Source organism: Urocitellus parryii, chromosome 15 (genome assembly GCF_045843805.1).
Source record: "Urocitellus parryii isolate mUroPar1 chromosome 15, mUroPar1.hap1, whole genome shotgun sequence".
NCBI lineage: Eukaryota > Metazoa > Chordata > Mammalia > Rodentia > Sciuridae > Urocitellus > Urocitellus parryii.
The window spans coordinates 14,210,868-14,237,011 of record NC_135545.1 but is presented as its reverse complement, the minus strand read 5'-3'; the positions used below and the strand labels follow the sequence as shown (position 1 = coordinate 14,237,011).

Here is a 26,144-nt window from a genome sequence, read left to right as displayed (position 1 = left end):
GGTGGATTCAGAATGTATGGAGAAAGGCAGAGGCGGGGCAGCAGATTGACAGGAGAGGAAGCCCCTCACCATCCCCTAATAGTCGACCCCGGCATGGCATGGCTGATGGACGGGGTGAGGTGGTCTGCTCAGTGTTCATTGAGCATTTATCCTTTATGTACAACACACAAGGTGCTGGGGAAAGAGATGTGAACACAATGTCCCCCTTCCTGTCCTCGTGGAGCTTGCAGCCTTAGTGGGGGAGGGAGGCATTCAATCACCACCACCACCACGGAAACCTCACATAGGCAGAGTTCAGAACCGACTTTCCCCACCCTGTACAGGGGTCGAACCCCAGGGTCCCACTGAGCTACATCCTCAACCCTCTTTGAGACAGTGTCTTGCCAAGTTGCCTAGGCTGTCCTTGAACTTGGACCCCTCCTGCCCCTTGCCTCCTGAGTTGCAGGGATCACAGGTGTGTGCCACTACACCTGGCTCAGATTGTGGTCTCATCCATGAAGGAAAAGAGCAGAGCCCTGCAGCAGGGGCTGTGGGGACGCGGTATGAGCTGGATAGCGGGGTGCCCTGTCTGGGGTGGTTACCATCAAATAAACTGGAGAGTGGCAAGAAGGAACCAACTTGGGAAGGGGAAGATTGCTCCAGGCAGGAGCCCCTGGGGTGTGTGAGAGGAGACAAATAAAATGACACCACATGCCTAGCACCTAGGAGCAAGTGGACAGGGCAGTGGGGGGTTAGAGAGGTGACAGCAGCCAAAATGCACCTCCTGTGGGATCTAGGGTTGTGTTTTGGGGGCAATGAGAAAGCACTGAGTCCACAGATAACTCCCTGTGCTCCCGTCACTGTGTGTAACAGCGGAGAAGTCCAGAATCATCCCGGCTGCTGCCTCAGCTGAGCTCCACCAACTGGGCACTTTGCCTCTCCTTACAGGAGAGGGAACTGAGGCTCAGAGAGGTTTCTTATCTTGCCCCAGGCGCTCAGCCTGTAAATGACGGAACCAAGACTTGAACTGGACTCTCCCCGTTTTAGGTACTTTTCCATTTTGGGATGGAGCCGTCGGCTGTCCTTCCCTCTCACTTCATGGCTCAGATTAAAATTCAGGGGCTTCTAGTGATTCTGAAAATTCAGGCAGGGGTGGCATCAGGTCCTGTGGGATAGGACAGGGTGAGGAGAGGGAGGTTGTGGTGTCTCAGCCTCGGTAGCCCATGGGGTGCCAGTCTTGGTGCATTTTATCGCCACCTTGACATCTTCAGCTGGAGATGAGCATTTGGTCCACTGAGGCGTCTGGAGGCCAGTCTGAACTGTGGCGAGACGCCGAGAGTCGGCCTCACTCTCTGGCCAGGCCCGCCTTGGGCCTGCCTGTCTGTGGCTTGGTCTCCAGCAGGTGATGGCAGTGGGAGTTGTTTTCTGTGTTGCTGGTGGGAGGTGCCCAGTCACATTCCTTTGTAGACAAGCACAAACTGGATATTTTTGAAATTGAAGGTCTGAAACCAGCTGAAGAATTAATTCTGGTCTGAAAAGCAGATGGTGAGAGCGTGGCCAACCTGACTTGGGTGCTGCCTTCTTGACTTTGTTACTTTTCATAAGCCCAGGACTCTCAAGGAGAGGCTCTCCTGAACACCTTGAGCTGCGTTCTTCGGGGCTGACGGCGGAGGCTGCAGCTATCGGAAGGGCTCAAGTCCAAGTTGAGTTGTGATCATGTGCGCTTTGGCTGACAGGTGTCCTGGTGAAAGGTCAGCCAGGTGGGCCCAGCTCTTCATCACCCAAGCGAGAGGCCTCCTAGCTAGAGGGTGCAGGCCTGGCAGCAGGGGTCCCTCAGTAAACAGATGGGCCAATCAGGGTCCACCCTTGACCCATCCTAGCTGTTCCAAGGTATTGTCAGGCTCTGAGCTGCTGCCTGTTGGTTTCTCATGAACACACGCCATGAAGCTGGAGAGAATCCGATTCTCTACTTGGCGCCGCTCCTTACTGCTCAAGGGACCCTAGGCAGGGAAGCCTCAGTTTCCACAGGGCCAGTAATGCCCCACCACAGGTGGCCGGGATCTGGAAGGATGGAGTCTTTTGTTCTGTTTTCTGCAGCACTGGGATTGAACAGGGGCCTCGGGGGTGCTAGGCTTGCAGTCCGCTCCTGAGCTGCGCTCCCAGCCCCTGGCTGATGGATGGAGTCTTTGTGGGGCCCTGTCCCGTGGGAGCTGGAGTCCCAGTAGGGGTTACTGGTTGGGGTCTTGGGGGTCAGGGAACCTCTCTTCAACTAGGAAACTTCAGCCAAAGAACTGAGGCAATAGAGAGGAAGCCACCTGCGCTTTGAGTTTCAGACAGTCCAGCTGCTCGATGAGGAAGCACTGAGCATGTCAGGGGTCGGGCTCCCAGCAGTGCAGTTCCTTGAAAGAAGCAGCCATCTCTGCTCGATCAGCTCGGACTCGATGGTGGAGCCCCTTGGCCGGGGGCCTGCTCTTGCTGTTGCTGGGCAGGAGGCTTCATGGGAGAGGCCAGCGTCTCATGCCGTGCAGGTCCTGAGAGTGGGATGCAGACTGCGCTGAGGGAGGCCTCTGGGCCCCAGGGTGCATGTGAGTGTCGCTGAACTATGACTTACCCTGTAGAAGCCACATGTGTTCTTCCCTCTGGGAAGCCTTCCACCAGGCAGGGCCTCCGCAGCCCTATGTCAGAGGTGACAGGCAGCCCTCTGCCCTTTACCACAGACAGCCCAGAAGGGCCTTAGTGTAGCTTCTCATCTGAGGAAGCCCTGAGGTCCCACCAGTTCTCCTGAAGCAGCCTTATTGCCCTTTTGCAAGAGCATAGCCAGGCTCAGGTTCTGACACCAGTGAGAACCCCTGGGGGCCAGGTGCCAGTGCTGGGTTTGCACCCCTGGCCCCCTCCAGCCCATTCTGCACATGGAGCCAGGCAGCATCTTGTTTGAAATTACAGGGGACAGCCCTGCAGGGTCTGTTCCCTCTGGTCTCAGGCACACAGCTGCCTCTGTGGCCTGCTCTTTCTTGCCTGGGGCCGTCATGCCCATCATGCCGGCCTCTGCCCCTGCTTGTTCCCCCTCCACACCCCCACCCAGATCCTCAACATTCCCCCCACCGCCCTTTTTTTTGGCAGTTTTGGGGATTGAAGCCTGGGGCACTGTACCCCTGAGCTACATTGAGCTATATTCCCAGCCCTTTTTCTTTCTTATTTTGAGACAGGGTCTTGTTAGGTTGCCCAACCTGGCTTCAAATTAACAATCCTCCTATCTCAGCCTCCCAAGTCACTACGATTACAGGCACACACGACCATACCAAACCTAGAGGTAGCGATTTCTGCATAAAAGGAAAAAGTTTTAAACAAAACTTTTAAACAAAACAAAAACCAGAAATGCCCTTATCTACTCAGAGAAGCATGTGTGACGTCTGGGAGGAATGTGCAGAGAAGCTGATGAAACGAGCCCGGCAGGATGTCCATGGTCACTGATGCTGGTGACGGGAACCTAGAATATTCTCTTTCATGAATATTCTACAAGAGTGTGCATGCATGTTCATGTGAGAGAGAGAGAGAGAGAGAGAGAGAAAGAAGGAAAAAAATGATGGTCACCTGCATTTAGTCACATATGCTTTCTGCGGACAGGGGCTTCCCTTGTCACGGCATCCCTGATGAACATGTGAACATGTAGCTCAGCAAATATTTGAACAAATTAAGGTGAACTAACAGCAACCCCCCAGCTCTCCAGGTGGCAGTGGTGTCTCCCCGCTCTGCTTACTAGGAAGGAATCCTGTTTGTCAGAGAATTGGCAGGTTCAGAACTGCTTCAGAACTCTGCAAGGACAGCTGGCTGTCACACTGGTTCTAAGGAGGACTTCGTAGGACCTGTCAGAGTGCACACAGTATGACCAGGGGTACGTATGACAGGCCTGCCGAGGTGAGCTGGGCCTGGATGGTGATGGCAGCAGTGCCCACCATGGGTTCTCCATCAGTCTGTACCCTTAACACCAAACCGAGTGGCTGTTCCAGTGTCCATCAAGAGATGGACAGAAGAGTGGCAGGTGCATTTTGCCTGTCTCACTGGCTGTTTATGTGTCCTTTCGGCTCCTGTACTTGTCAAACATCCTGTCCCAGGCAGGGACCCAGCAGTAGACAAAACAGATTCTCTGTTCTTATGGCCCCGCAGTCTCATGGGGGATGGAGACCAAAGGGTAGTTAGAGTTAAAAGGAGACTGGAAATGTGGGGCATGACCACCCTGCATATAGCAAGGCGAGAAATGATGTCTAAAAAATGATGAGGAAGCTGGGTGGAGGAGCAAGCCTGTAATCCCAGCAGCTTGGGAGGCTGAGGCAGGAGGATTGCGAGTTTGAGGTCAGATCCTGTCTCAAAAAATAAAAAAGGCTAGGGAGGTAGCTCAGTGGTGGACTCCTGGGCCCAGTCCTACGTATCCACCCACCTACTCCCCCAAAAAAAGAGAGAAAAAAACAAGGAAAATAGAGAAAAGGAAAGGAAAGCAGAAAGGAGAGGAGACAGGAATAGAAAAGAAATCGCCACCTCCAGGGAAAGCCAACACCCAGCGGAAGGAACAGTGAACCGCTTGGTTTCTGGGGAGAGCTGGAACCTTAAGCCAGCCCTGTGGCTTCTCTGGCTGGCCCCTTCCTGAAACCTGACTTGCTGTGTCCTGGGGCAGCCCGCCGGTCCCTATTGCTCGAGCTGGGGCGCTAGACTTACAGTGCCGTGAAAGGAAGGGCCGTCTGGGCTGTTGGTGACCATTGTTATTTATGGGACATTGGCAGAGAAGTCGATACCATGAAAGGGAGAAGGCCCAAGGTGTGGCCGAGCAGAATCTGATGGCTCCTCCACTCTTTCCGGGCCGTGGGGCCCAGGACAACACTGCTGTCCTTTCTCCCCGCTGTTCTGCTCAGGTTTGGGCTTTGTCTCCCATGTCCCTCCACGCCTCCTTCACTGTCATTGGTGACTGGTTCTGGGGAACCAGCCACTCTGTTCCTTGCCCCTGGGACCTCTGCTCTGTTTGGGAGACAAAACCTGAGACTGTCTGTCCTTTTAAATGCCACCTTGTTCTGTAGGAGAGGAGAAAGAGGTGGCTTGTTCGGTGGTGATAGTGGGTGTACTCCAATGCACCTTTGAAAAGGGTGCAGCTTTGCCGCAGCGACCTTGGCCTCTGCTGGGTAATGCGGGAGGAAAACACAGGGAACTCCGCGGGGATTTGAAGGTGGGACGTGCAGCTTTTACCTGGGAGCAGCTGAGTCTTCCTCTAATAGAAGCGGGCTGTGTGGCCACCAGCCAGATCACACCCTGGGAAGAACTGTGCTTGGACTTGGGCTTTGGTGTGCTTGTAAAATGTGAAGCCTCTGCTTGGGATCCCATCTTCTCACCTCTCAGCCCCCACAGGTCCGCTGAGGCCAGAGGTCTCTCGAGGCCCCCACTTTGCACCCCAGCCCTTCATAGTTGTGTGCTAAGGGTGGCGCCCCGGCCTCCCTCTTGGCAGCCTCTCTACAGTGCAGGGTACTTGAAAACCACACGTGCACACTCATGAACGTGCATGCACACCCTTGTGAGATACTCATGACGGAGAGAGATGGCTGTTAGGTCCCCGTCACCAGCATCAGTGACCGTCAGCATCCTGCCAGGCTTGGTTCATCAGCTTCTCCCCGCACACTCCTCCCAGACGTCACACATGCTTCTCTGAGTAGATAAGGGCATTTTTGTGTTTTGTTGTTTGTTGTGTTTTCATTTTCTGTGATACTGGAGTGAAACCCAGCCTTGTGTGTGCTGTGTGAGTGTCTGCGCTGACTGCACCCCCAGCCTCTAGGTGGTGCATTTTTTTTTTTTTTTTTTTGGTACCAGGGATTGAATTCCTGGGCATTTGACCATGAGCCGCATCCCCAGCCCTGTTTAAAGACAGGGTCTCACTGAGTTCCTTAGCCCCTCGCTTTTTGCCAAGGCTGGCTTTGAGCTCTCGATCTTCCTGCCCAAGCCTCCTGAGCCGCTGGGATGGCAGGCTGGCACCACCATGCCCAGTGACTGTGTGTCTCTTTAACATACCCCACAGTGACATTTACCGCTTTTGACCATGTCTGGAGGGAAAACAAAGACACCCCTTAGCTTCCTTGACATCTCTCTGCTTCTACAGCTCCTCCTCCTCGTCTCCTCTCCCTGAATCCTCTTTCCCCACCTCCTAACATCCTTATCTGTGGGGCCCTTTGTCCACCCCTCCTCTGAGCGTCCTTCTTGGCAGGCTGCTCCCGCATGCAGTCCTGACCGCTGCGGCCTGTTGACCCACAGCCTCCCCATCAGACACGCACATCTTTCTTGGAGGAAGCTTGTCTTCTTCCTGTGTCTTTAGCTCCAACACATAGTAGGAGTTCAGGACACGGCTGAATGAGTGGCAGAATGAACACGTGCTGAGCAAATGCCCTTTTAATGAGCTGCAGACCCCAGTGTCCTCATACGTGCCACCACTCAGCACATACTTCAAGTTTATTGGTTCCAGTCCCTCTTTCTGGGTTCTCCATACCCGGTTCGACTTTGGCTCCTCATCCTGTGACAGACCCCAAGTTTTGCTTATTTGCTTTTCTCAAGCATCTCTCAGAGCCCGAGCTTTCCTCCTGCTATTCTTCATTCCTGCCTCCTGTTCGTGTTCCTGCCATTGTCCTAACTCAGGACACAGTGGTTGCTTTTGAGTGTGTGGGGGGAGGGGGGTGGTACTCCCCAGTACTAGAGGGGGCCTTAACCACTGACCCACATCCCCCGCCCTTTTTATGAGACAGGGTCTCATTAAGTTGCTTTTGACCTCTCTAAGTTGCTGAGGCTGGCCTTGAACTTGTGATCCTCCTGCTTCAGTTTCCTAAATTGCTGGGGTTACAGGCATGTGCCACATGCTGAGCCATACTGGTTGCCTTTTATGCTTTTTTCTCTTTTTTTGGTGCTGGGGTTTGAACCCAGGGTCTCGTGCATGTGAGATAAGCAGTCTACCAACTGAGCTGTAGCCCCAGCCCTAGTGGTTGCTTTTTTTAATATTTTATTTTTTTTAGTTTTTCGGTGGACACATCTTTATTTTATTATATATTTTTTTAATGTGGTGCTGAGGATTGAACCCAGCGCCCCGTGCCTGCCAGGTGAGCCTGCTACCGCTTGAGCCACATTCCCCAGCCCTATTGGTTGCTTTTTAAAAGTGCAAATTGTAGCAGGGTGTGTTGGCTTGGGCCAGTAATTCCAGCTACTGGGGAGACAGAAGCAGGAGGATCCTGAGTTCAAGGCCAGCCTGGGCAGTTTAACAAGACCCTGTCTAAAAATGAAATAAAAAGGGCTGGGGATGTGGCTCTGTGGTAATGCCCCCTTGGGTTCAATCCCCAGTATCTCCAAGAACAAAAACGAAACTAGAAAAGGTGCAGACTGTCAAGGCCTCTGGCTGCCAGCCACCCGAGCTAGCCGTGGGGCTCTGGGAAGGTGACTCCACCCCTCTGGGAGGGTCCTGTCTGGCACACCGGACGCCCGATGTTGGCTCTCACCATTATCTGTGCCTGTCTCCTCCAGGGCCTCCTAACTGGCTTGATTCTAGTCTCCGTCATATCTAATCAGGTCACTCTGAGGAAACCTCCTCTGTCCCCAAATGCCCAGAGGACACATTTTGAGCTCTTCTGTCTCTCCCCTCTCTGACGTCAGCCGACACTGTCCATCCCTCGCCACTTCTCCTGGGGTCCCCAGACATCTCCTGCACTGGTGTTGTTTTTCTCTTGGTGTCCCCCGATGTGGAATGACCTTCTTCCCAGGTCACCATCCATCAACAGTGTTCCTCTTTCAAGTCCCAGATCAGGTGTCGCCTGGCTTCTGCTGTCCTTGTGTCACACTGCCCTCAGTAACTGGCTTATCCGTGTCCCTCCCGCTGGGCTTTGAGGGCAGAGGACTGTGGGCTCTCTCCAGACCCTGGTCGCCATGGTCTCGTGCCCAGGAGATGGGCAGCTGCTTGAAGCCCGATCTTGGCTGAGTGGCGCTGGGTGAAGTCAGGGGGCGTTTCTACTCCTGCCTTGGTTCTTCCTTTTCGCAGGTGATGCTGGGAGCCTGGAGACGCCGAGGCAGGGAGAATGGCTTCTACCTGGCAACTGTTTCTGAATAAATAAACCCGTTGGGGGGGGGGGGGTCCAGTCCCTCCTGTCTTGCCTTTGTCCTTCCCTCTTAGAAAGGAGCAGGCCTCACCTCAGCCAGGAGGAGCAGCCAGGAGGCGCAGCGCAGTGGGTGGTGCCTGCTTCCTCCCTCCTCCTGCCCACCCACCCTCCTGCCCACCCACGGAGCCAGGCCTCTGCAGGGAGGGGAGGCAGGGCTTTCACTGCAGCGAACCAGAAGCTCCTCTTCCACGTCCTGTAGCTAGGCCCACAGCCCTGCCTTCCCCTCGACCAGTGGGACGCAGGCGCCACAACCATTTGGAACATTTTGTGGAGATGATTTAAGAGGTAGAGCTGCGGCTTTCCAGTCCAGCAGCGGCTTTTCCAGGCAGGCCTCACTGGGACCTGCCGTGGGGTACACGAGATAAAAGAGCCTCTGGGGTGAAATGTGAGTGGAGGAGCGAGCTTGGGGAACTCTGAAGATCGCCACCGGGTGCACATGTCTGTCATTCCAGCTCCTTGGGAGGCTGAGGCAGGAGGACCGCAGGTTCGAAGCCTTGGCAACTTCATGAGACCTTCTTCCAAAATAAGATTTAAAAAGGGCTGGGGGGAGGGCTGGGGCTCAGTGGTGGAGCGCTTGCCTGGCATGTGTGAGGCCCTGAGTTCGATTCTCAGCACCACTTGTAAATAAAATAAAGGTCCATTGACAACTAAAAAAATGTTAAAAAAAAAAAAAAAGAAAAGGCTGAGGGAGGGCGTGTAGTTTAATGGTGGAGCGCCCTGGGTTCAGTCCCTGGTCCTGCAAAAAGGAAAATCACTCTGTGATGGGACTTCCGTTTCCTCTACTTCTCTGCTGGCTGACCAGGGGGCTGGGGTTGGGGTGCAGTCCACTGTGGGTCACAGCCAGGTGGAGCACATGGCAGGCCAGGTGGGTTCGGGGGCCATGCTTTGGCTGCACCTTCCTTCATGTTAGACTGGACAGTGGTCGCCCATGGTTCCTGTCCCCTGGGGGGAACGGTGCTGTCCATTCTGCGTTGTGAATGTGTCGCAGATCGCCTAGTTCTCTCCATCTTCACTGCTGGAAACCTGGTCCAAGCTGCCATCCTGTCACAGGAGTGTGGGGACAAGGGAGCTCTTCTCACATCTCTGGTCATGCTACTTCCCCTGCCAGACCTTCCCCATGCTTCCTGTGCTCCTGCCCTGGGCATAGAGCTCTGCGCGGCCACCCTCCGGTCCCTCCAGCTCTCTCTGGGCCTCTGCCTGCCTGGGCCTTTCCTGAGATTGATCTCCATTCTGCTGCAGGTGGCTTTTCCTGCTTGTGACTTCCCTGGCTGGCTGCCCTCAAGTCTCTTTGTCCTGCAGTTACTCTTCACTAGGGTTCTCTGCCCTGTCCACCCGTCTCTGTAGAAGCACCTTAGTTTTTCCTGCCCTCTCTCCCACTGGAACACAAGCTTCAGGAGGGACGGGTGTGTGCTGATTTAACCCCGTGCACAGGATCGCGGGCGGCCTGTGGTAGATGCTCAGTAAGGGGTTAAATTGGAGTGGATACGGGCTGGCAGAGGCTCAGAGCAGTGAGCTCCCCCTCTGGGGCCTGGAGCAGCTGGGGGGGTGGCTGCTGGGTGCCTGCGTTCTCGGGCCAGTCTGAGCTGACTCTGGACTCCTGGGAGATTGGTTTCCTTGGTTCTCAGAGGGTGTCGCTGTACTCAGACCTGACCGTGGAGTTCCCTGTTGGCCTGAATGGCTGTGCCTCCCGAAGTGGCTCTTGCCTCTTCCTTTTGGGGTCCTCCTGGAGCAAGCAGGTGGGAGACCCACACAAGATATGTTATTCAGCTGCGGCCTGAAATCGATTTCCTCCAGGCCCTGCCCGGAGCCCGGTCTCTCCCACTGCTATGGAAGGGAGAATGGTATAGCTGCTCACTTGGCCAGGAGGCCACCCCCCTTCTCTAAAAGACACCGAGGCTGGCGAGCTCAGCTTTGTTTTATGAGTCACCGGCGATAGCCTGTCATAAATTGTTATTTCCTATACTTTCAGAGCAGCTTTATCAGGCGTCTCCTGTGCAACCTGGGAACGGATTTGATACAGGGTCAGTTCACACATTGTCTCGTTGAAATCTGTCATTGTGCCCTTATAAGGTAAACTCCTTGGGTTACTTTTTACCTTGGCAGAGTCACAGGAATGTCAAGGTAACCGGTCCACCTCAGCATAGCTCTGATTCTCACCAGGTCACCTGACCCTCCCTCCTTCTCCCATGACTCACCCTGAAGCTCAGTGCCTGGCCCCTAGCTCTGGGGCTGCTGGAATCCTCCCAGGGCCTCGGGACTGCCCTTGGGCTTGCGTCTTCCGCAGAGTAGAGAGGAGCTCTGTGAAATGCCTCACGTGGGCCCCACAGTGAGCACCAGAAATGTAAACGCAGCTCTGGCTGGGCACCAGCTTAGCTGGGAGACCTGCAGGATCCGGGCAGCCCCTAGTAGCTGTGGGACCACAGGCAGAGCCTTCCAGCATTTGGAGCCTCATCCATAAAATTGCAGCACTCAGAAGAAATCTTTGTATACAATAAGTGTTTAATAAATGTGAGTCACTTTTACACCTAAACCTTAGGCCTCACCTAATTGTAGAAAAAACACCTTTAGCTAGCTGGGCATGATGGCACAAGCCAGTAATCCTAGCCACCCAGGAGGCAGAGATAGGAGGATCGCAAGTTCGAAGCCAGCCTCAGCAACTTAGGCCCCGTCTCAAAATAAAAAATGAATTGGGGTTGGAGCTCAGTGATAAAGCTTCTCTGGGTTCAATTTCCAGTACCCCCCGCCCCTCAAAAAAAGAAAAAACAGAACACCTCTTGCATCTTTATTGAGGCTCAGCCCCTGGGTACCTTTGATGGTTGAAAGGGACCCAGGTCTTTCCCAGTCCTCCTCCTGCGTTGTAATGACCAAGAGTCGCTCCCTGGAAAACAGAGCCCATTTCTCAGGGTGTACCCCTCTTATTCCCTGTCACCCTGCCCTCCATGCCACACAGGCCACTCTCCCTTGTTCTGGGCCAGCAGTGAGCTCCACCCCTAGAGCGCCTGGGCCCATTCCTCCTGACGTCACACTGCTCCTGGAGACAGCCACCCCTTAGAACTGCTGTGTGTGGCTTTGCCAGGCCTTAATACCAGGCCCAGGAAGGCTTGTAGGTGGGGCAAGCCGGGTGGGGTGGGGGGGGTCTAGCCCTGTCCCTTTGCCAGGGCAAATGGTTTCACCATTTTTAATGGAGTAATTATGAGTCAGAGGTTTCACTCTCTCCTTACTGGTTCCTCCCAGTCCTGTAATTACTCTTTGACTGTAGAACCTTATTTTGGTTTTTCCTTTTTTAAAATTCTCCCAAGACACTGTTACTATTGTCCATCTATGTTCTATATCCAAGGGGTTGGAGAGAGATACGAATATGATCAAGAGTCCCCAAACTCAGAGTGCTTTCTTTTTTTTTTGGTGGGGGAGGATACCAGGGATTGAACTCAGGGGCACTCGACCCCTGAGCCCCACCCCAGCCCTGGTTTGGATTTTCTTTAGAGACAGGGTCTCACTGAGCTGCCGAGCGCCTCACTGTTGCTGAGCCTGGCTTTTGACTTGCGATACCCCGGCTCAGAGTGCTTTCTTAACTGACTGAAATTGTGCGCCCCACACTATCCCAGGGCCCGAGGGTAGTGTCAGCCCCACTCACACGAGGCGAGGGACGAGATGCGTTAACTCTTAGTACCACCAGTTGCCTCTTGGCAAACTCCAGACCTCAAGCCTGGAATTTCTGCTGCGAGTCACCTCCCAGGTTCACTGAAGGACTCCTTCACCCCCTTGTCCAGTACTCACTGAGTCCCTGCTGGGTGTCAGGTGGAAGGGCAGACAGGCTCGGGAGGACTGAGCGTCTCGGCAGACCCTGCCAGTGCCACTCCCCGCAGAGGTGGGGTTCAGACACCCGCCCTGAACTCCCTCGGTGCTCCTGTCTTACCTCAATTCTGGGAGGCATAAGGGAGGTCAGTGGGGACCGAGTGTCTGTGAGACAAGCCCATGTCCATGAGCGCAGCCCCCAGCTCCACCCCAGCCCATTGCCTGTCCCAGGACACCCCGCGTGTTTTGCTAGAGTCAGAAGGCTCTGACCTGGCTGGGTGGACTGTTGAAGCAGAACCTCCCAAAACAGGAAAAAGGAAAAGGATCACCCAAGAGGAGTTTCAGTTGTCAAAGGCAGGACACTGCGCACTGTTCAAGCCCACCCCCTGGCCGGCACAGTGGCTCTCCCAGCTGCCAGGCCCAGCTGGGGACGCTGTGAGCACCAGGAGAAAGCACGCTGCCTGCTAGAGGGAGGAAGGGGAGTGTCTGCCCTGCTCCTGATGTCCTGTCCTGGGGCACTCCAAGATCCGGGCGAGTTCAGGGCAGGGGGCAGGCTTGGCAGCTCTCTGACTTCATTTCCCCCTAGATCCCAGAGCCTCTTGGCCGGATGAGATGTCCCTGGGTAGATTCACCCTGACTGAAATATTAATTCTGAACACTGGGCCTCTTAGGCACCTGTTAGGATTCCAAGCTGCGCAGTCTGAAGGTCAGCATTGGCTTGCTTGGCTATCTTTCTGAAGGATCAAAGTTTAAACCAGGAGATCTTTGATCCCCCACCCCATCTGGAAACCTGAGCTCAGCTCTAAGCATTGAAAGTAAGTCGGGTGTTTGTAGCTTGAACTCCCTGTTCTCCAGGTGAAGGGCCCCGAGTGCCCGATCCTTTCACAGCACAATGCCAGCTGGGGCCAGAGAAGGCGGAGGTGGGGCGGGGCAGGGCAGAGCCCCAGCCTCTGCTGCTGTCCTCATTTAAAACTGCCTTTTGGGAGTGGATGTTGTCTCTTTTAAAAGTAGCTATCGAGGTAGGCCTCACCCATCTCCTCTTCCTGTTAGAAAGCTCCGGTGGAGGGTGGAGGGTGAGCGCACCCCTCCCTCTGTCCTGTTGGCTCTACCTGCCCTCAGTTCAGACCCACGTCTTCCTGTGCAGGTGAACTTTGCATGGGAACAGGCACTTCCCTCTTGAGAAGGACCCGGTTCTTGGGACTGTGATCTGAGTAGCTTGGGTTGGTGTGTTCTCCGTGTATGGGATGGCTCTGGAAAAGACTGTGTGAAAAGAGTCGGGTGTAGCGGGAGCATCTTTCTACCAGCCGCTCCTCTCCTGGTCCAGTCCAGTCTAACGTCCAGTGGCAAGGCCTCTCAAGTTCACCAAGCCTTAGACCCCTCATTTCTAGAAGGAAGGGATTAGAGTGCTTGTTCTCAACCCTGACTTCATGTGACAGTCACCTGACGTGGTTTGTAAAATGTCATTGTCTAGGACTTACCTCCAGGGGGTCTGATTCATTAAGCCTGTGAAAATCAGGCATTGGTGTCCGGTTGGGCAACACACACAATCCGAGCAGCTTGGGAGGCTGAGGCAGGAGGATTGCGAGTCAAAGCCAGCCTCGGCAACTTAGCGAGGCCCGAAGCAACTCTGCGAGGCCATGTCTCAAAATAAACTATAAAAAAGGGCTGAGGGCTGGGGTTGTAGCTCAGTGGTGGAGAGCTTGCTTTGCATGCATGAGGCACTGGGTCAATCCTCAGCACCACATAAAAATAAATTTAAAAAAAGGGGGGGGCTGGGGATATGGCTCAGTGGTTAAGTACTCCTAGGTTCAGTCCACAGTACCAAAAAAATGAGAAAAAGAAATTTAGTCATTTAAAAAAAAAAAAAAACTCCAAAGACCCACATATATTTATTGTCTTTGGATTTTTAACAAGGGTGTGAGATAATCCCGGTGGGGGAAAGAATAGTCATTTCAACAAATAATGCTAGAACAACTGGATATCCACACGCAGAGAAGGAAGCTGGACCTTTGCTTTACTGTGTATAAAAAGTTAACTCTAAATGGATCAGAGACCTAAAATCTTCATGGCCTTGGGTCAGGCAATGACTTATTAGATAGAACAGTAAAAACACAAGCAACCGAAGAAAAATAGATAAATTAGACTTTCTCAAAATCAAAAACTCTTTTGCTTAAGAGGCCACTATTATAGTGAAACAGCCGGACTCAGTGGCACATGCCTGTAATCCCAGTGATTTGGGAGGCTCAGACAAGAGGATTACAAGTTTGAGGCCAGCCTCAGCAACTTAATGGGAACCTATTTCAAAATAAAAAAAGACTCAGTGGGTAAAATGCCCCTGGGTTTGATCCCTAGTATCAAAAAACAAAACAACAAAAAGATGAAACAGCCCACACAATATTTGCAGCCAGGTGCAATGGCCCATGCCTGTAAGTCCAGCTACACAGAAGGCTCAGGCAGGAGAATCACACATTTGAGACCAGCCTTGGCAACTTGGTGGGATCCTGTCTCAAAAAGTAAAAAAGGACCGGGGATGTAGCTCAGTGATAAAGCCCCCCCTCCCTGGGCTTAATCCCTAGTACCCCCACCAGAGAGAATGTTTGCAGATCATGTAGCTATCTAATAAGGGTCAAGTTCAGAATGTATAAAGAACTCTGACAGTTCAACAATCAAAAGATGGCCCAGTTTAAAAAAAAAAAAATCAGGCAAAGTCATATTTCTCTAAAGCAAATGGCCAATAAGCTCATGAAAATATGCTCAGCATCTTGAAGACAAATCAAAGCCACCATGAAATGCTACTTTACACCCACTATAATAAAAATGTTAGACACTGACAAGGTTTGGCCAGGATATGGAGAAATTGGACTGTCCCCTTGTTGGTAGGTGTGTAAAATAGCACACCCTCTTTGGGAAGCAGGCCAGCACTTCTTCCAGGGATTGAACAGAGCTGCCTCCTGACCCATCGGTTCCACTCCTAGGGGTATGTCCAAGGCAATTAAAAACAAGTCCTCACAAAACTTCAAAATATAGACCGCAGCACTATTCCTATTGCTGAAAAGTAGAAATAACAAGACTGAGCTTTAAAATGTGGTATATCCACGCAGTGGAGTATTATTCAGACATAAGACGTATGAAGTGCTCATATGTGCTTTTATGTGGGTGAGCCCTGAAGACCTGCAGAGTGAGTGCCAGGAGCTGATTTGGAAGGCCACATCCTGGATTTGTAAGAAATGCCCAGAACAGGGAAATGCAGAGGGGTGGGGGCAGAGGTGCGCCTTTGGTGGCCAGGGGAAGTGGGAAGGGACTGCTAACGAATTTGAGGTGCTGGGAATGTTCTGGCATTAGATAGCGGTGACAGTGGCCCACCTTGTGAGTATACCAAGATGCATGGGATTTTGTGGTACGTGGATTATATTCCATGAAAGCAGGACTCATTCTTCAAACTCTGTATGTTTAGAAAAGAATACGGGCATATCCATGGCCCACCAGCTCTGCTTCCTCCCTGTACAAATTAATCCTGTTGCTGAATAACAAATCACTTCAGAGCCGAATGACTTAAAATGAGGTGTATTCATCATTGCCAAAAAAAGAGGGAGAAGAGAAAGAAAAAGCCCCAGGTAATCCCAAAGCACCTCCAGGGCTGGGAACCATTGGATCTGAAGAATCTTTGGGAGCAAGAAGAACCCGATCGGATCATTATCATTCCTTTTCTAATTTTGGGAGTTTTTTAAAAAATATATTTTAGGTGTAGCTGGACACAATACCTAATTTCATTTATTTATTAACTTTTCCCCCTTATTCATTTGGTCATCGGGAGGCGACGCTGAGGGGCCAGGAGATTTGGGGGTCAGTTGCTTTGTGTTGGCCACCAGAGCGCAGCCAGCCACCTGGCGAATCCCAGCGGGCCTGGCTTCCCAGCCGCAGTGCTGTGCTGGGGAGTGGCGGGTGGCGATGGGACATCTGCTGCCAGGCTGCAGCGTCCATTCTCCCTGCTGCCCGCTTGAGTGCTTGCAAGTGTCCATTACTCTCATTCACAAAGGAGAATGCTGGAGCCTGGAGAGGGGACCCTCGTCTTCTGAAGCCACCCTCGTTCACTAAGCGGTGAGACTAGGATTCGAACACAGAGTCTTGCTGTGGTCACAGAGCCGTGCTGTCCTTTCTGGGCAGAGGGATGTCTGGAGGGTCTGTCCACTCAGCCAGCCGCTGCTACCTGTTGTGCGGATCCAGTTCTGCTTCAGCCAGGGTCCCCACCAGTCCAGTGGGATCAGAAGCCCCAGTGAGGGCAGTGCCGAGGCTCCTCTCCACAGTGGTGACAAGCCCAAAACACATGTCCTTCCCTGGCTGTTCATAGAGTGTCTGCGAGGACTCCTGAGAGCAAGCAGATTCATCCTGAGCTGGGCCCTCATCTGTGTAAATTAAGAACAATGAAGTCCTAACAACTGGACCCGAGAAGTCCTGGTCCCGTACTCTTTGTTCACGCTAGGATTTATTGAGCTCCTACCGTGGATAAGACGCCATTCCGGCCAGTGGGATCCTGTGGCCTCAGTGCCCTCCTGCCACATAGCCGGCCCTGTGACGAGCTTGTCTTGGACTCAGGAGGGACCGCGCCACATGCTTTCTGGCACCTCGCAGGAGGGTTGCCAGGGCTCAGGCTGTGACTGCTGGGAGGGGGTTGGGGAAGAGCTAGTTTCCATGGGACCCTTGGAATGCTCACGGCTTCTCTGCGTGGTATTTGTCCCTCTCCTCCGACTAGGAAGATGGCCTCTTCATGTAGGCTGAGGAAACTCCGAATAAGGCAACCTCAGACCAGACATCAGAGCGCTCCGTGTCCTGTGGGAAGCCATTCTCGCACGTGATTGGGCACCTCCCGGATTGGGTGTGAGACGCTCTGGCCAAACTGTTGGAGCTTTCCCCCCCTCTCCAGGTGCGAGAGCCCATCTGTGTGGGGGTGTGACTGACCACTGACCCTGAGGCCAATCACTGACCCTGACCTTGGAATGCTGCCCCCTCGACCTTCATTGGATGGAATTCTCCCCTGAATTTCTTGTTCCCCAATAAAAGGCCACTCCCTGGCGTGCTCTCTCTCTCTCCTGCTAGCCCTGAGTAAGCCTTGCTGCCCTACCGGGTGGCTCGAGGTATCAGCCAGAGAGGTGAGAGCCGTCTCGGACCTGGTCATAGAAAAAGGTAACTGAGTCTGTGTGTTTATTTTGATCTCACTAGTTAACTTTTATGCCACGAACCTCTTTAATGAAACCAGTGTGCCGGTCGCCTGGTGGAGTGTCTCACAGTAATTGCTTTCCGTTAGGCTGTGTCGTCACGGGGCAGGCACACGGCACGCCCGTTCTGCTCCTGGCCGAGTCAGGTCCTGGGTGGGCAGCCCTGGTCCCGTGCAGAAGGGCCGTCTGTTCTGAACCGCTGCCCCCAGCTCATTTCACCCTGGTCTCTGGTCTCCTTTGGAATGGAGTGAAGGCAGTGGGTCTTCAAGACAGGGCTCACGGGGCAGCCTCACCAGCTGTTTCAGAGCTTCTCAGGCTCCTGGTCAGGGTGTCACCCCTCTGCCGGGGGCTGGTAACCTAGATTCCAGAAGGCTGAATGTCTGGCCCTGAAAGCACCTTTTTAGTTGGTGATGGAGCCTGGGCCCCAGGAGCAGTCTCTGCTTTCAGGAACTGAAAAGGTGCCCCTCTGGGCCCAGTAGCCATCTGGTAGATGGGTGATAAGAAGGGTGGGTGCTCCCCTAGAAATAAATAGCCGCTCCTCTCCCGTGTGCCAGCCCTGACACCTTCCTGAGGACCTGCTGAGGCAGGAGCCATGGGCAGCGGCAGAGGCCACAGCAGGCAAGGTGGGAGTTCAGGAGGTGGCACGGCGGCACCCTCCCCCTCAAAGCAGCTGGTGCCCCAGCGGAGCGGCAGACCCAACACGGTATTTCAGAGATGAGGTTTGAAAACTCCCAGGACCCTGGGGAGGCCCGTTTGGCCTCCGTGTGCGGCGGGGGGGGGGGGGGAGCTGGCTGTGACCACCTGCGGGCTGGGCCTTCTTTGCCAGGCATTGGGTGGTGACATCCTGCCAGGCGGGTGGGCAGCCTGGACACAGTGGAAGGCAGGGGCGTGGCTCGCAGCAGCCAGCAGTTCTTCCTAAGTCTTATCAAGCCTGGCCTCAGTGGAGTCCACATGGGAGCGCCTGCCTGGAGCAGGGAGGCCCTGGCCCAGCTGCCTTGCCCATGCGCATCCCGACCAGCTTCTAAGCCTAGACTGACTGCAAGAGGCCCCCCTTGTCCTGGTTTTAGTGGGGTTCCTTCTGCCAACAGGCATTTCCTTTCACACCACGTGTGTGTTTGTTTTTGTGGTGCTGGGGTCGAACCAGGGCCTCGCACTGGCCAGGCTGTGCTCTGCCACCAAGCTGCACCCCAGCCCGAGAACACGTCTTGCCACGGGAAGTCAGGAGGGAAAGGGAAGGGAGCTTCTCCCAGGTCTTTTCTTGGTCTTGGCTTGTGCTGGGGTCCCGCTGCCTGCCGAGCCCCTCTGGCTGTCCTGGGTCTTCCTCATTTCTTATTCATCGATGGCCCAGAGCAGAGGGTCTCCGCTCTCTGGTTGGGGGAGGGCATCTTCCATGAATGGCTTATTAAAGCCACCACTGCCACATTCCTGGCCGCTGAGGTCATCTCCCGAACAATATCCATCATTCATTCACCCAGCCGCCCCACATCCTGGCTGCTGGGAGGGGTCCCTGTGACACAGGAAAGACTTTATGACCAGTAATGCCAGCGCCCCCTCCAACACACAGAAGTGACAAAGCAGAAATCACTGCCCCCCCCCCCTCTTGCCACCAGGACTTGAGCACATGGAGTAAGGACAGGATCCCAGACTTGCCCCTCCCCTCTCCACTCTTGCCCTGAGCTGTTTTGGCAACTGTAGGCGGCACTGTCTGTGGGTCTCCACGTGTGTGGAGTGCCAGCCACATCCTTCCTTCCTCCCCAGATAGGCCAAGAGCCTGGTGCAGCTGCCTCCCCTGGGTGCTGGGTACAGGCTGGGAGCAGCCGGGCCTCCCCTCTGGGTTCTGTTGGTCCAGTACCTTGCACTCTGCTCTCACGTCCTGGAGTGAGTGCCCACCTGTTTGTTAGTGTGATTTTTGAGCAAGTCATGTGACTCTTCCTGCCTCAGTTTCTTCATCTGTTCAGTAGAGACGATAGCGTCCTGCATGATCATGGTGACGTGTAAGTGTAGGAAGCAGCCGAGAGCCATCATTGTGTGATCACCTTTAATGTTAAGGCTGCTGGGCTTCCTGCTGTGTCCAGGACATAGTAGGGCCTCCAAGCAGGTGCTGAATGCACTGAATTCTTCTTAGATGAGGCGCTGTCCTGTTCCAACTGGTCAGATTTGCTACTTTCCCTGGTGAATGACAGTGATGTCCAGAAGAGCTCCGGATGCTTTGCCTTTCTCCCAGTGCTCTGGCCGCTTCCTCCCAGGATCTCACAAAACTGAGACCTTGGGTTTGTGGTTTCAATCAGGACAGGTACCTCCAACCTGGCTTCTCTGCCCTCCTCTATCTGCCAGGAGGAAGAAGTTGCTCTCAGTTTCTTTCCCTTCTGGGGATTGAACCCAGAGTTGCTTTATCACTGAACATTCCCAGCCCTTCTGTTTCAAGGCAGGGTCTCACTAAGTTGCTGAGGCTGACCTCAAGCTCACAGTCTTCCTGCCTCAGCCTCCTGAGTCATACACCACTGCACTTGGCGAGCATAGCCTTTTAAAGGCCCCATTAACTCCTTTCTTACTTTCCTTTCCCTGACCAGGTTCTGATCCTCCTGCTGCGGGGCCTTAGCACATGCTGTTCCCATTATCTGCAGAGCCTCCTTTATTTTTGTCTTATTGAACTTAACATTACTCAGGTCAGAGTTTGAAAATTACCTTTCAGGAGAACTTCGATGCACCTGCCCTCGCCACTCCATGAGACATTCCCCCACCATGCTGGACATTCTCTGCAGCTCCTGTTATGAGGCAGGGGACACAAACCATCTGATAACCTAAGGGGGGACTCTGAAGCCACAATACCTGTTTTTAAATCCAGCTTCTAAAATTTTCTAGGAATGTGACTAATATGGGCAGGTTCCTTCGCTTCTCAGGCCCTCTGTTTCCTCATCTGGAAAGTGGGGGCATGAGAAAGTTAATACAGGACAAAGTGCCCAGACCAGTGCCTGGCGCACAGCTAGGCCTTGGAGTGTCTGCTGTGGCCACTGCTGTTCCCGCTCTCCCTCACGCTGTGCTTTCTTGGTGGATCATGGCTGGGTCGTGGGTGCTGTTGCTCCTCAGTGCGGAGCTCCGGGCGAGTGCGGCTGGTCTGCGTTTGCTTGCCTTTGGGCTCCTGGCACAGGAGCAGGTGCTTGTCAAGGGAACGTGTCTGGCTCAATAGGTTCTAGGGTGCTGGGAACAGGCAGAGCCCGTCAGCAGGGGGTCCGTAGCCCCCCCTGAGCCTCCCACCTGGTGGTGGGGCTGTGGTGGGCACAGGAGGCCTCCAGCATAGAAACCACCTCCCTATGCCATCCACCCCCACGTTCCTCTGAACTGGGGGAGAGGAAGGATTTGAGCAGAATTGTCATGTTTGTGACCAAGTAGAAAAAACAGTGAGTCCTACTGTCCTGCTAGAACTCCAGCCCCTGCCCTCTCACTGCAAGGAGGAGCGGCACTCACAGTTGCTTTGTCCCAGAGGTGGCCTCCTGAGCCCATGCTGTCCTTGTCCCCAGCCCTGGGTCAGTAGGCGCCCCTCACCTTTCAAGAGGAGGAAACATGGCCAAGCAAGGCACGGGTGAGGGTGGGGGGCCGCCGTGGGCTCCCTGGCTGTGAGTGAGTCTGTGGTGGGGAAGGAGTTCCTCCCCAGCGCACTGGGGCGTCTTCCTGAGCACCTGAGGGGTTCTGCTCGGGCTGCTGCGTGGGCCTTTCCCTGGCCACGTGTGACACTGAGAGCTTAACCTGGGCCGGCTGCAGTGTCAGGGATTTGCTTTCATCCTCCTGTTTAATCCTCTTCTTTTTTTTTTTTTTTTTTTTTAAGAGAGAGTGAGAGAGGAGAGAGAGAGAGAGAGAGAGAGAGAATTTTATTTTTATTTTTTAGTTCTTGGCGGACACAACATCTTTGTTGGTATGTGGTGCTGAGGATCGAACCCCGGTCGCACGCATGCCAGGCGAGCGCGCTACCTCTTGAGCCACATCCCCAGCCCTTAATCCTCTTCTTAAGAGCAGAGATCCCAGTCCCCAACCACCACCCAGGAAAACAAGGCTCATCGTTTGCCCAGGGTTATGGCGGCTGCCCCAGTGGGACAGGCGAGCCTGGAACCAGGTCTGCGCGATCCCCGGGCCAGAACTTTTGTTTACTAGCCAGAGTAGAGGGGCAGAGGTGGGCATGTGCTGGAGGGCAGGTAGTGAGCAACTCTGGGAGGACAGATGGCCTGGGCCTGAGGAGGCAAGGTTCGCTCAGCGCCTCCGCAGGTTGGAATGGGGACTGTGTGTGGGGCCCTGGACATCACATTTCCCTCCACACTGCTGCAGGAGAGGGCAGAGGGCCTTCACAGAGCAGAGGTGGGGTCCTGCTTTTCCCGGATGTTGGGTCGGAAGCAGCCAGAGAGCAGGTATGGGATTCACCTGGTGCAGACTCCATGCCTGGGACTGTGCTGAGGCTTTGAGTGCAGTCCACACACATCCGGTGGCATCCGTGCAACAGCAGCAGGAGGTGGACTCTGATGAACCAATTTCACAGGGGAGGAAGTGGGCTGTGTAAGTAAAGTCACTCCGTTGGAAGCAAGACAAGGAAGTCAGAGCTGCCGTTCAGCCCCAGGTCTGCCTCTCCCAGTGGGTGACCCAGGCAGGCAGAGACCAGGAGCAGTGCCTTTTAGACATGTGCCCCCCCACATCCCCTGCAGATGACAGGTGCCTAGGCCCGGGCTCCTGGCAGCGTGGGAGCACCATGGGGGTCCACCCTCGGGAGCTGCCGTCTTGCAGCCACAGGCTGAGGGATGTGACTTGGCCGCTTTGTTTTCAAAGGGCATCTTTCAGGCACAGGCAATAGCAGAGGCTGGACATCCCCAGCCACTTCCTGCCCAGCCCCTGCTGCTGCTGTCCTCTGCACCACAGGCTTCTGCCCACCGCGCAGGCATTGCGCCCTGAGCCACGGAAAGCACCTCCGCCCCGTGGGATTCCCACGAGGTGGGAGAGGGCTCCTGCGCACGTTCTGTGCATTAAGACAGATGCCTGGAGGAGGTGTCTCCCCGAGAGGTGCCAAGGACCGCGTGGTGGCGTGGGCAGGCAGGGAACAGGGCAAGCACTCTGGACAAGGCAGGAGGGCTTCCGAGACCCTGCAGGGAGGGAGCAGCTGCCGCCTGGGCCCCTCCGTGCGCTCCGCGGGCTTTCTTGCCTGGAGCCCCGGGGGAGACCACGACCCAGGCAGTGTGCACATCTGTACAGGAGAGGAAGCGACCTTCCAGGGCTGCAGAACTGCCCCTCTGGAGCCACAGCCAGTGCGCTAGGCCGGGTTTGCGGAGTCGTACAGGGCAGCAGGGGAACAGGGCTGGGAAGGCTAGTGGACATTCTCGTCAGTGAGAGCCTGCCTATGGCCTGTCCCCTGAGAGACTACACAGGTGCCACAAAGTGTCTGCTCAGGGCCACCGGTGTTGTGAGTCGGCACCTGTCGGGGAGATAGTGGGCGGAGTCCAGGAGGAGCTGCGCTCAGGGCACTGCCCGGTCTGCCCTGGGGTTGGAGCCAGGGCCACTTTACCTGCAGCCGCACCCACAGCCCTTTTTGTTTGTTTTAAGACAGCGTCTCACTAAGCCCTTCAGGGCCTCAGCCTCTCAGGTTGCTGGGGTCACAGGTGTGTGCCCATGCCTGGTGGCTGCGTGATAAGGGCAAAGGTGGCCAAGGAAACAGCAGCGTCTGTCTCCCAGGCAAGGAGGAGGGGGGAGTGGTCTGAAGCCTGGAGCTGGGCCCCTGGATGGGGTATGTGCTGATTAGGCAGTGTCTTTGGGAGGGGCCTGTATCAGCTCTGAATAAGCAGGTTTGGTGAGAGTCCTCAGAGCACGCGGTCCTTGGCCGGAGGCCCCACAGAAGCCCCCTTGCCCCATGTGGCCTTTGCCTGTGTCCTGGGCATAGAATGTGCTCTTGCACGTCCCTGGAAGTCTGCCCACTTCTGCGCTGGCCCTGCAGATTGAGGAGGCAGCTTGGGGCATGGGGCACAGCGGCTCCTGGGGCTTGGGGTGTTCTGAAGACCTTGCTGCAGAAGGGTAAGGACCAGTTTGCCCAGAGTTGTCTGGACACGTTGGTATTAACTGGTCTGAGCTGCCTCTGTGGCACTGATGTCTGATAACATGCCCCAGCTGGCGGGGCTGAGTGGCCCTGTCCTTGGGGGGTCTGCCATCATGATAGGTGCATCCAGGTCTGGCTTCCTGTTCAGGGTCCCCTGCCCCCACCTTCCAGCCGATCCTCAGAGATTCCTCTTCAAATGTAGCTGCTTCCCACTCCCCTGCCCACCCGCTCTAAGTCAAGTCAGAAGTCAGGCGTTCGATTCAGAAGGATGGGAGCGGGGTTCCGAGGTGCACACCGAGAATCCCAGCAACTTAGTGAAATGTTATTTCAAAATAAAAAAGGCTGGGAATGGCTCAGTGGTAAAATGTCCCTAGGTTCATTCGCCAGTACCAAAAAAAAAAAAAAAAAATTAAAAGCGTGGGACATGGAACGTTCTATAGGGAAGAGAGAGGCCAGGGTGTTGGGCCACAGGAAGCCCCACTACATGACGTGTGCAGGGCTCAGAGGCTTGCCTCTGGGCCACCCTGAGTGTGGAGATGGGGAGGAAACTGCGTTTATAGGTGGCTTCTCGGGCCATGCCCTATCTGCCACTGATGGGATTCTGCAGCCTCTCATTCGTCAGTGGAAGAAGCCAGTGCTTGGCCAGGAGCTATGTCCACCTAGAAACGAGGACCTGAGCTCTTGGAGGGTAGGGTGCTGCCTGTCGTTTGCCACCTGTAGGACCTGCTGCTCCATCGGGTTGTAGAACTTAAGAGCCACCTTGGGCGCTGCTGCCTGGTGCACCGTGGGCTCCCTCACGGGAGCTCGGTGTGGGGGAAAGGGCGCTTGCTGCAGGCTTGACGGGGTGGGTTCAAGTGCAAGCCCTGCCGTGGGCCTCGGCTCCCTTATTTTTGCTCGGGTTACTCTAAAGCTCAAACAGTGTGCACATAGATGGTGGCTCTAGGGCCTGGTCCTGAGCCAGTGTCCCATGGTAGCCTCTGCCCTCCTGGGCCTGGACTTCAGCCTACGCTTTTAGTAAGAGCCACACCAGCCCGGCTGACCCTCCCTGCCCCTCTGTCCCACCTCCCAGACCTTCACAGCCTGGTGCAACTCCCACCTGCGCAAGGCGGGCACGCAGATCGAGAACATCGACGAGGACTTCCGCGACGGGCTCAAGCTCATGCTGCTCCTGGAGGTCATTTCAGGTGAGCCTCCCACTGATGCAGTGCCACCCGCACGGGGACTGGTGCCTCGTCACAGTGGGCCCCAGAGACACTGCCCCGTTGCCCCCGGCGTCTGGGCATTGGCCTGTGGGCAGGGGCAGAGTGGGCAGGAGGGCCAGCAGGGCCTGGTGTCGGAGAGCAGGGGACACTAAGGCGCTGTCCGCTCCGTCTCTGCTTCTCTCAGGGGAGCGGCTGCCTAAGCCCGAGCGTGGGAAGATGCGGGTGCACAAGATCAACAACGTGAACAAAGCCCTGGACTTCATCGCCAGCAAAGGGGTCAAGCTGGTCTCCATCGGAGCGGAAGGTGAGCTCCTGACAGGGAGGCTGGGTCCAGCCGAGTTCCTGACCTTGAGGCTGACATTGCATTCTGAGCACCTGCAGTGGTCTAGTAGTGGAGCCCTTGGGGTTGAAGCCCCAATGTGTATTCACAGTGACCACAGTGACTGCCCTCCATAGGATACTGGGCCCAGCAACCCCACACACCTTGCAGGGAAGTCCAGGTGGGTGCAGTCCAAATCTGGGAAGTGTAATGGACCCAGCCATGAGGGACAGGGCGAGGAATGACTTTGACTTAGACCCTGGTCACCCTCATTTGTTCCTGCACTGGACCCAGCTACAGTGACAGACATGTGACCTAGTCCCACTGTGCCAGGAGCACCTCCACCAGGGCCCTGCCTGGCGTGTGTGGGCAGGAGGGAGTGCAGAGGAGAGGAGGGGCCTAGGGCCCCAGTCGGGGGGTTGGGAAAGGGCACAAGGACAAAGGTCAGTGCCCAGACTTCTAGAGCAGGCTTTGGACTGCCCCAGGATCCGCTGTGTTCTGAAGGGATACCGTGGACCCCACTCCGCCAGCCCTGTGCCCTCCCTCTGGGGCAGTGGGCTATCCTCAGGGCCCCAGGGTTGAGCTCCCGGACGCTTTGGGAGATGAGTTGAGGCCTGATGGAGCCCAGACGCTCCCAGCAGCCCCGGCTCCAGTTCTGCTCATTAGAGCAGGGTTTCTTGCCCTGACATCCGTGTTGTCCCAGCTTTTAGAAAAACAAAGAAAACTAATTGCCATTAATGACAGGCCCTGAGAGTGTGGCCAGAGCTCCGGGCCAGAATGTGCACGCATAGTTCCAAGGCCTGCCCCGGCCCAGGACCTCTCCCAGGAGGGCTGCCAAGCCCTGCATGCCACAGTCGAGGTGGTTGGTGTTTGTTTAAAAAAATCAAAACCCAAAACTTCAGTCAGGCCCAGAGATGTTCTGTCCTGCTGGCTCTCTCCCCTGGGCCCTGCTCCAGCCCGTGCTGCTCATGGCTGCATTTGTTTTGCTCAAACGTGCGTCTGTCAATACAGAAGGGGTTGGAGGAGAGACCGGGCGGCCTCAGTTTCATTTGGAGAAAAACTTGATCTGAAATGTTCCCATTCATGCCCAGTTTGGTTCCCTTCCAATCCCTGTAACCACTGGGCCCTGGGATGAAGCTAGAGGGCAGCCTAATGAAGCCTCATCCACCTGAGAACTTGGCCCTGCCCTGGCCGCAGCCCCCGCCCTTCCACATAGCCAGGCAGTTGGGGGAGAATGGCTTCTTTGTGGGGTTTACGAGAGGGGGAAGCCTTCGGGCACAGCTGCAGGTCAAACAACAGCTGGTGGACGCGTCCTGAGCCTGCACTTCCAGTGTCTGTGTGTGGGATTGGGCTGTCCCCTGCCCTGGAGGGCTGTATCTTGGTGGGGGCCCCATAGCTGCCCCGAAG

The 26,144-nt window shown here is 55.0% G+C and overlaps 1 protein-coding gene across 6 annotated transcripts in view; it reads left to right on the top strand.

Moving 5' to 3' along the window:
* Actn4 (actinin alpha 4) overlaps nt 1-26,144 on the top strand; it is a 69,784-nt gene that overhangs the window by 20,290 nt on the left and 23,350 nt on the right. For all 6 annotated transcript variants that reach the window (XM_077793371.1, XM_026412121.2, XM_026412119.2 and 3 more), the window contains 2 exons: nt 24,286-24,400; nt 24,603-24,722. In XM_077793371.1, coding sequence (XP_077649497.1) covers nt 24,286-24,400; nt 24,603-24,722 — 235 coding nt within the window. The remainder of the gene's footprint in view (nt 1-24,285; nt 24,401-24,602; nt 24,723-26,144) is intronic.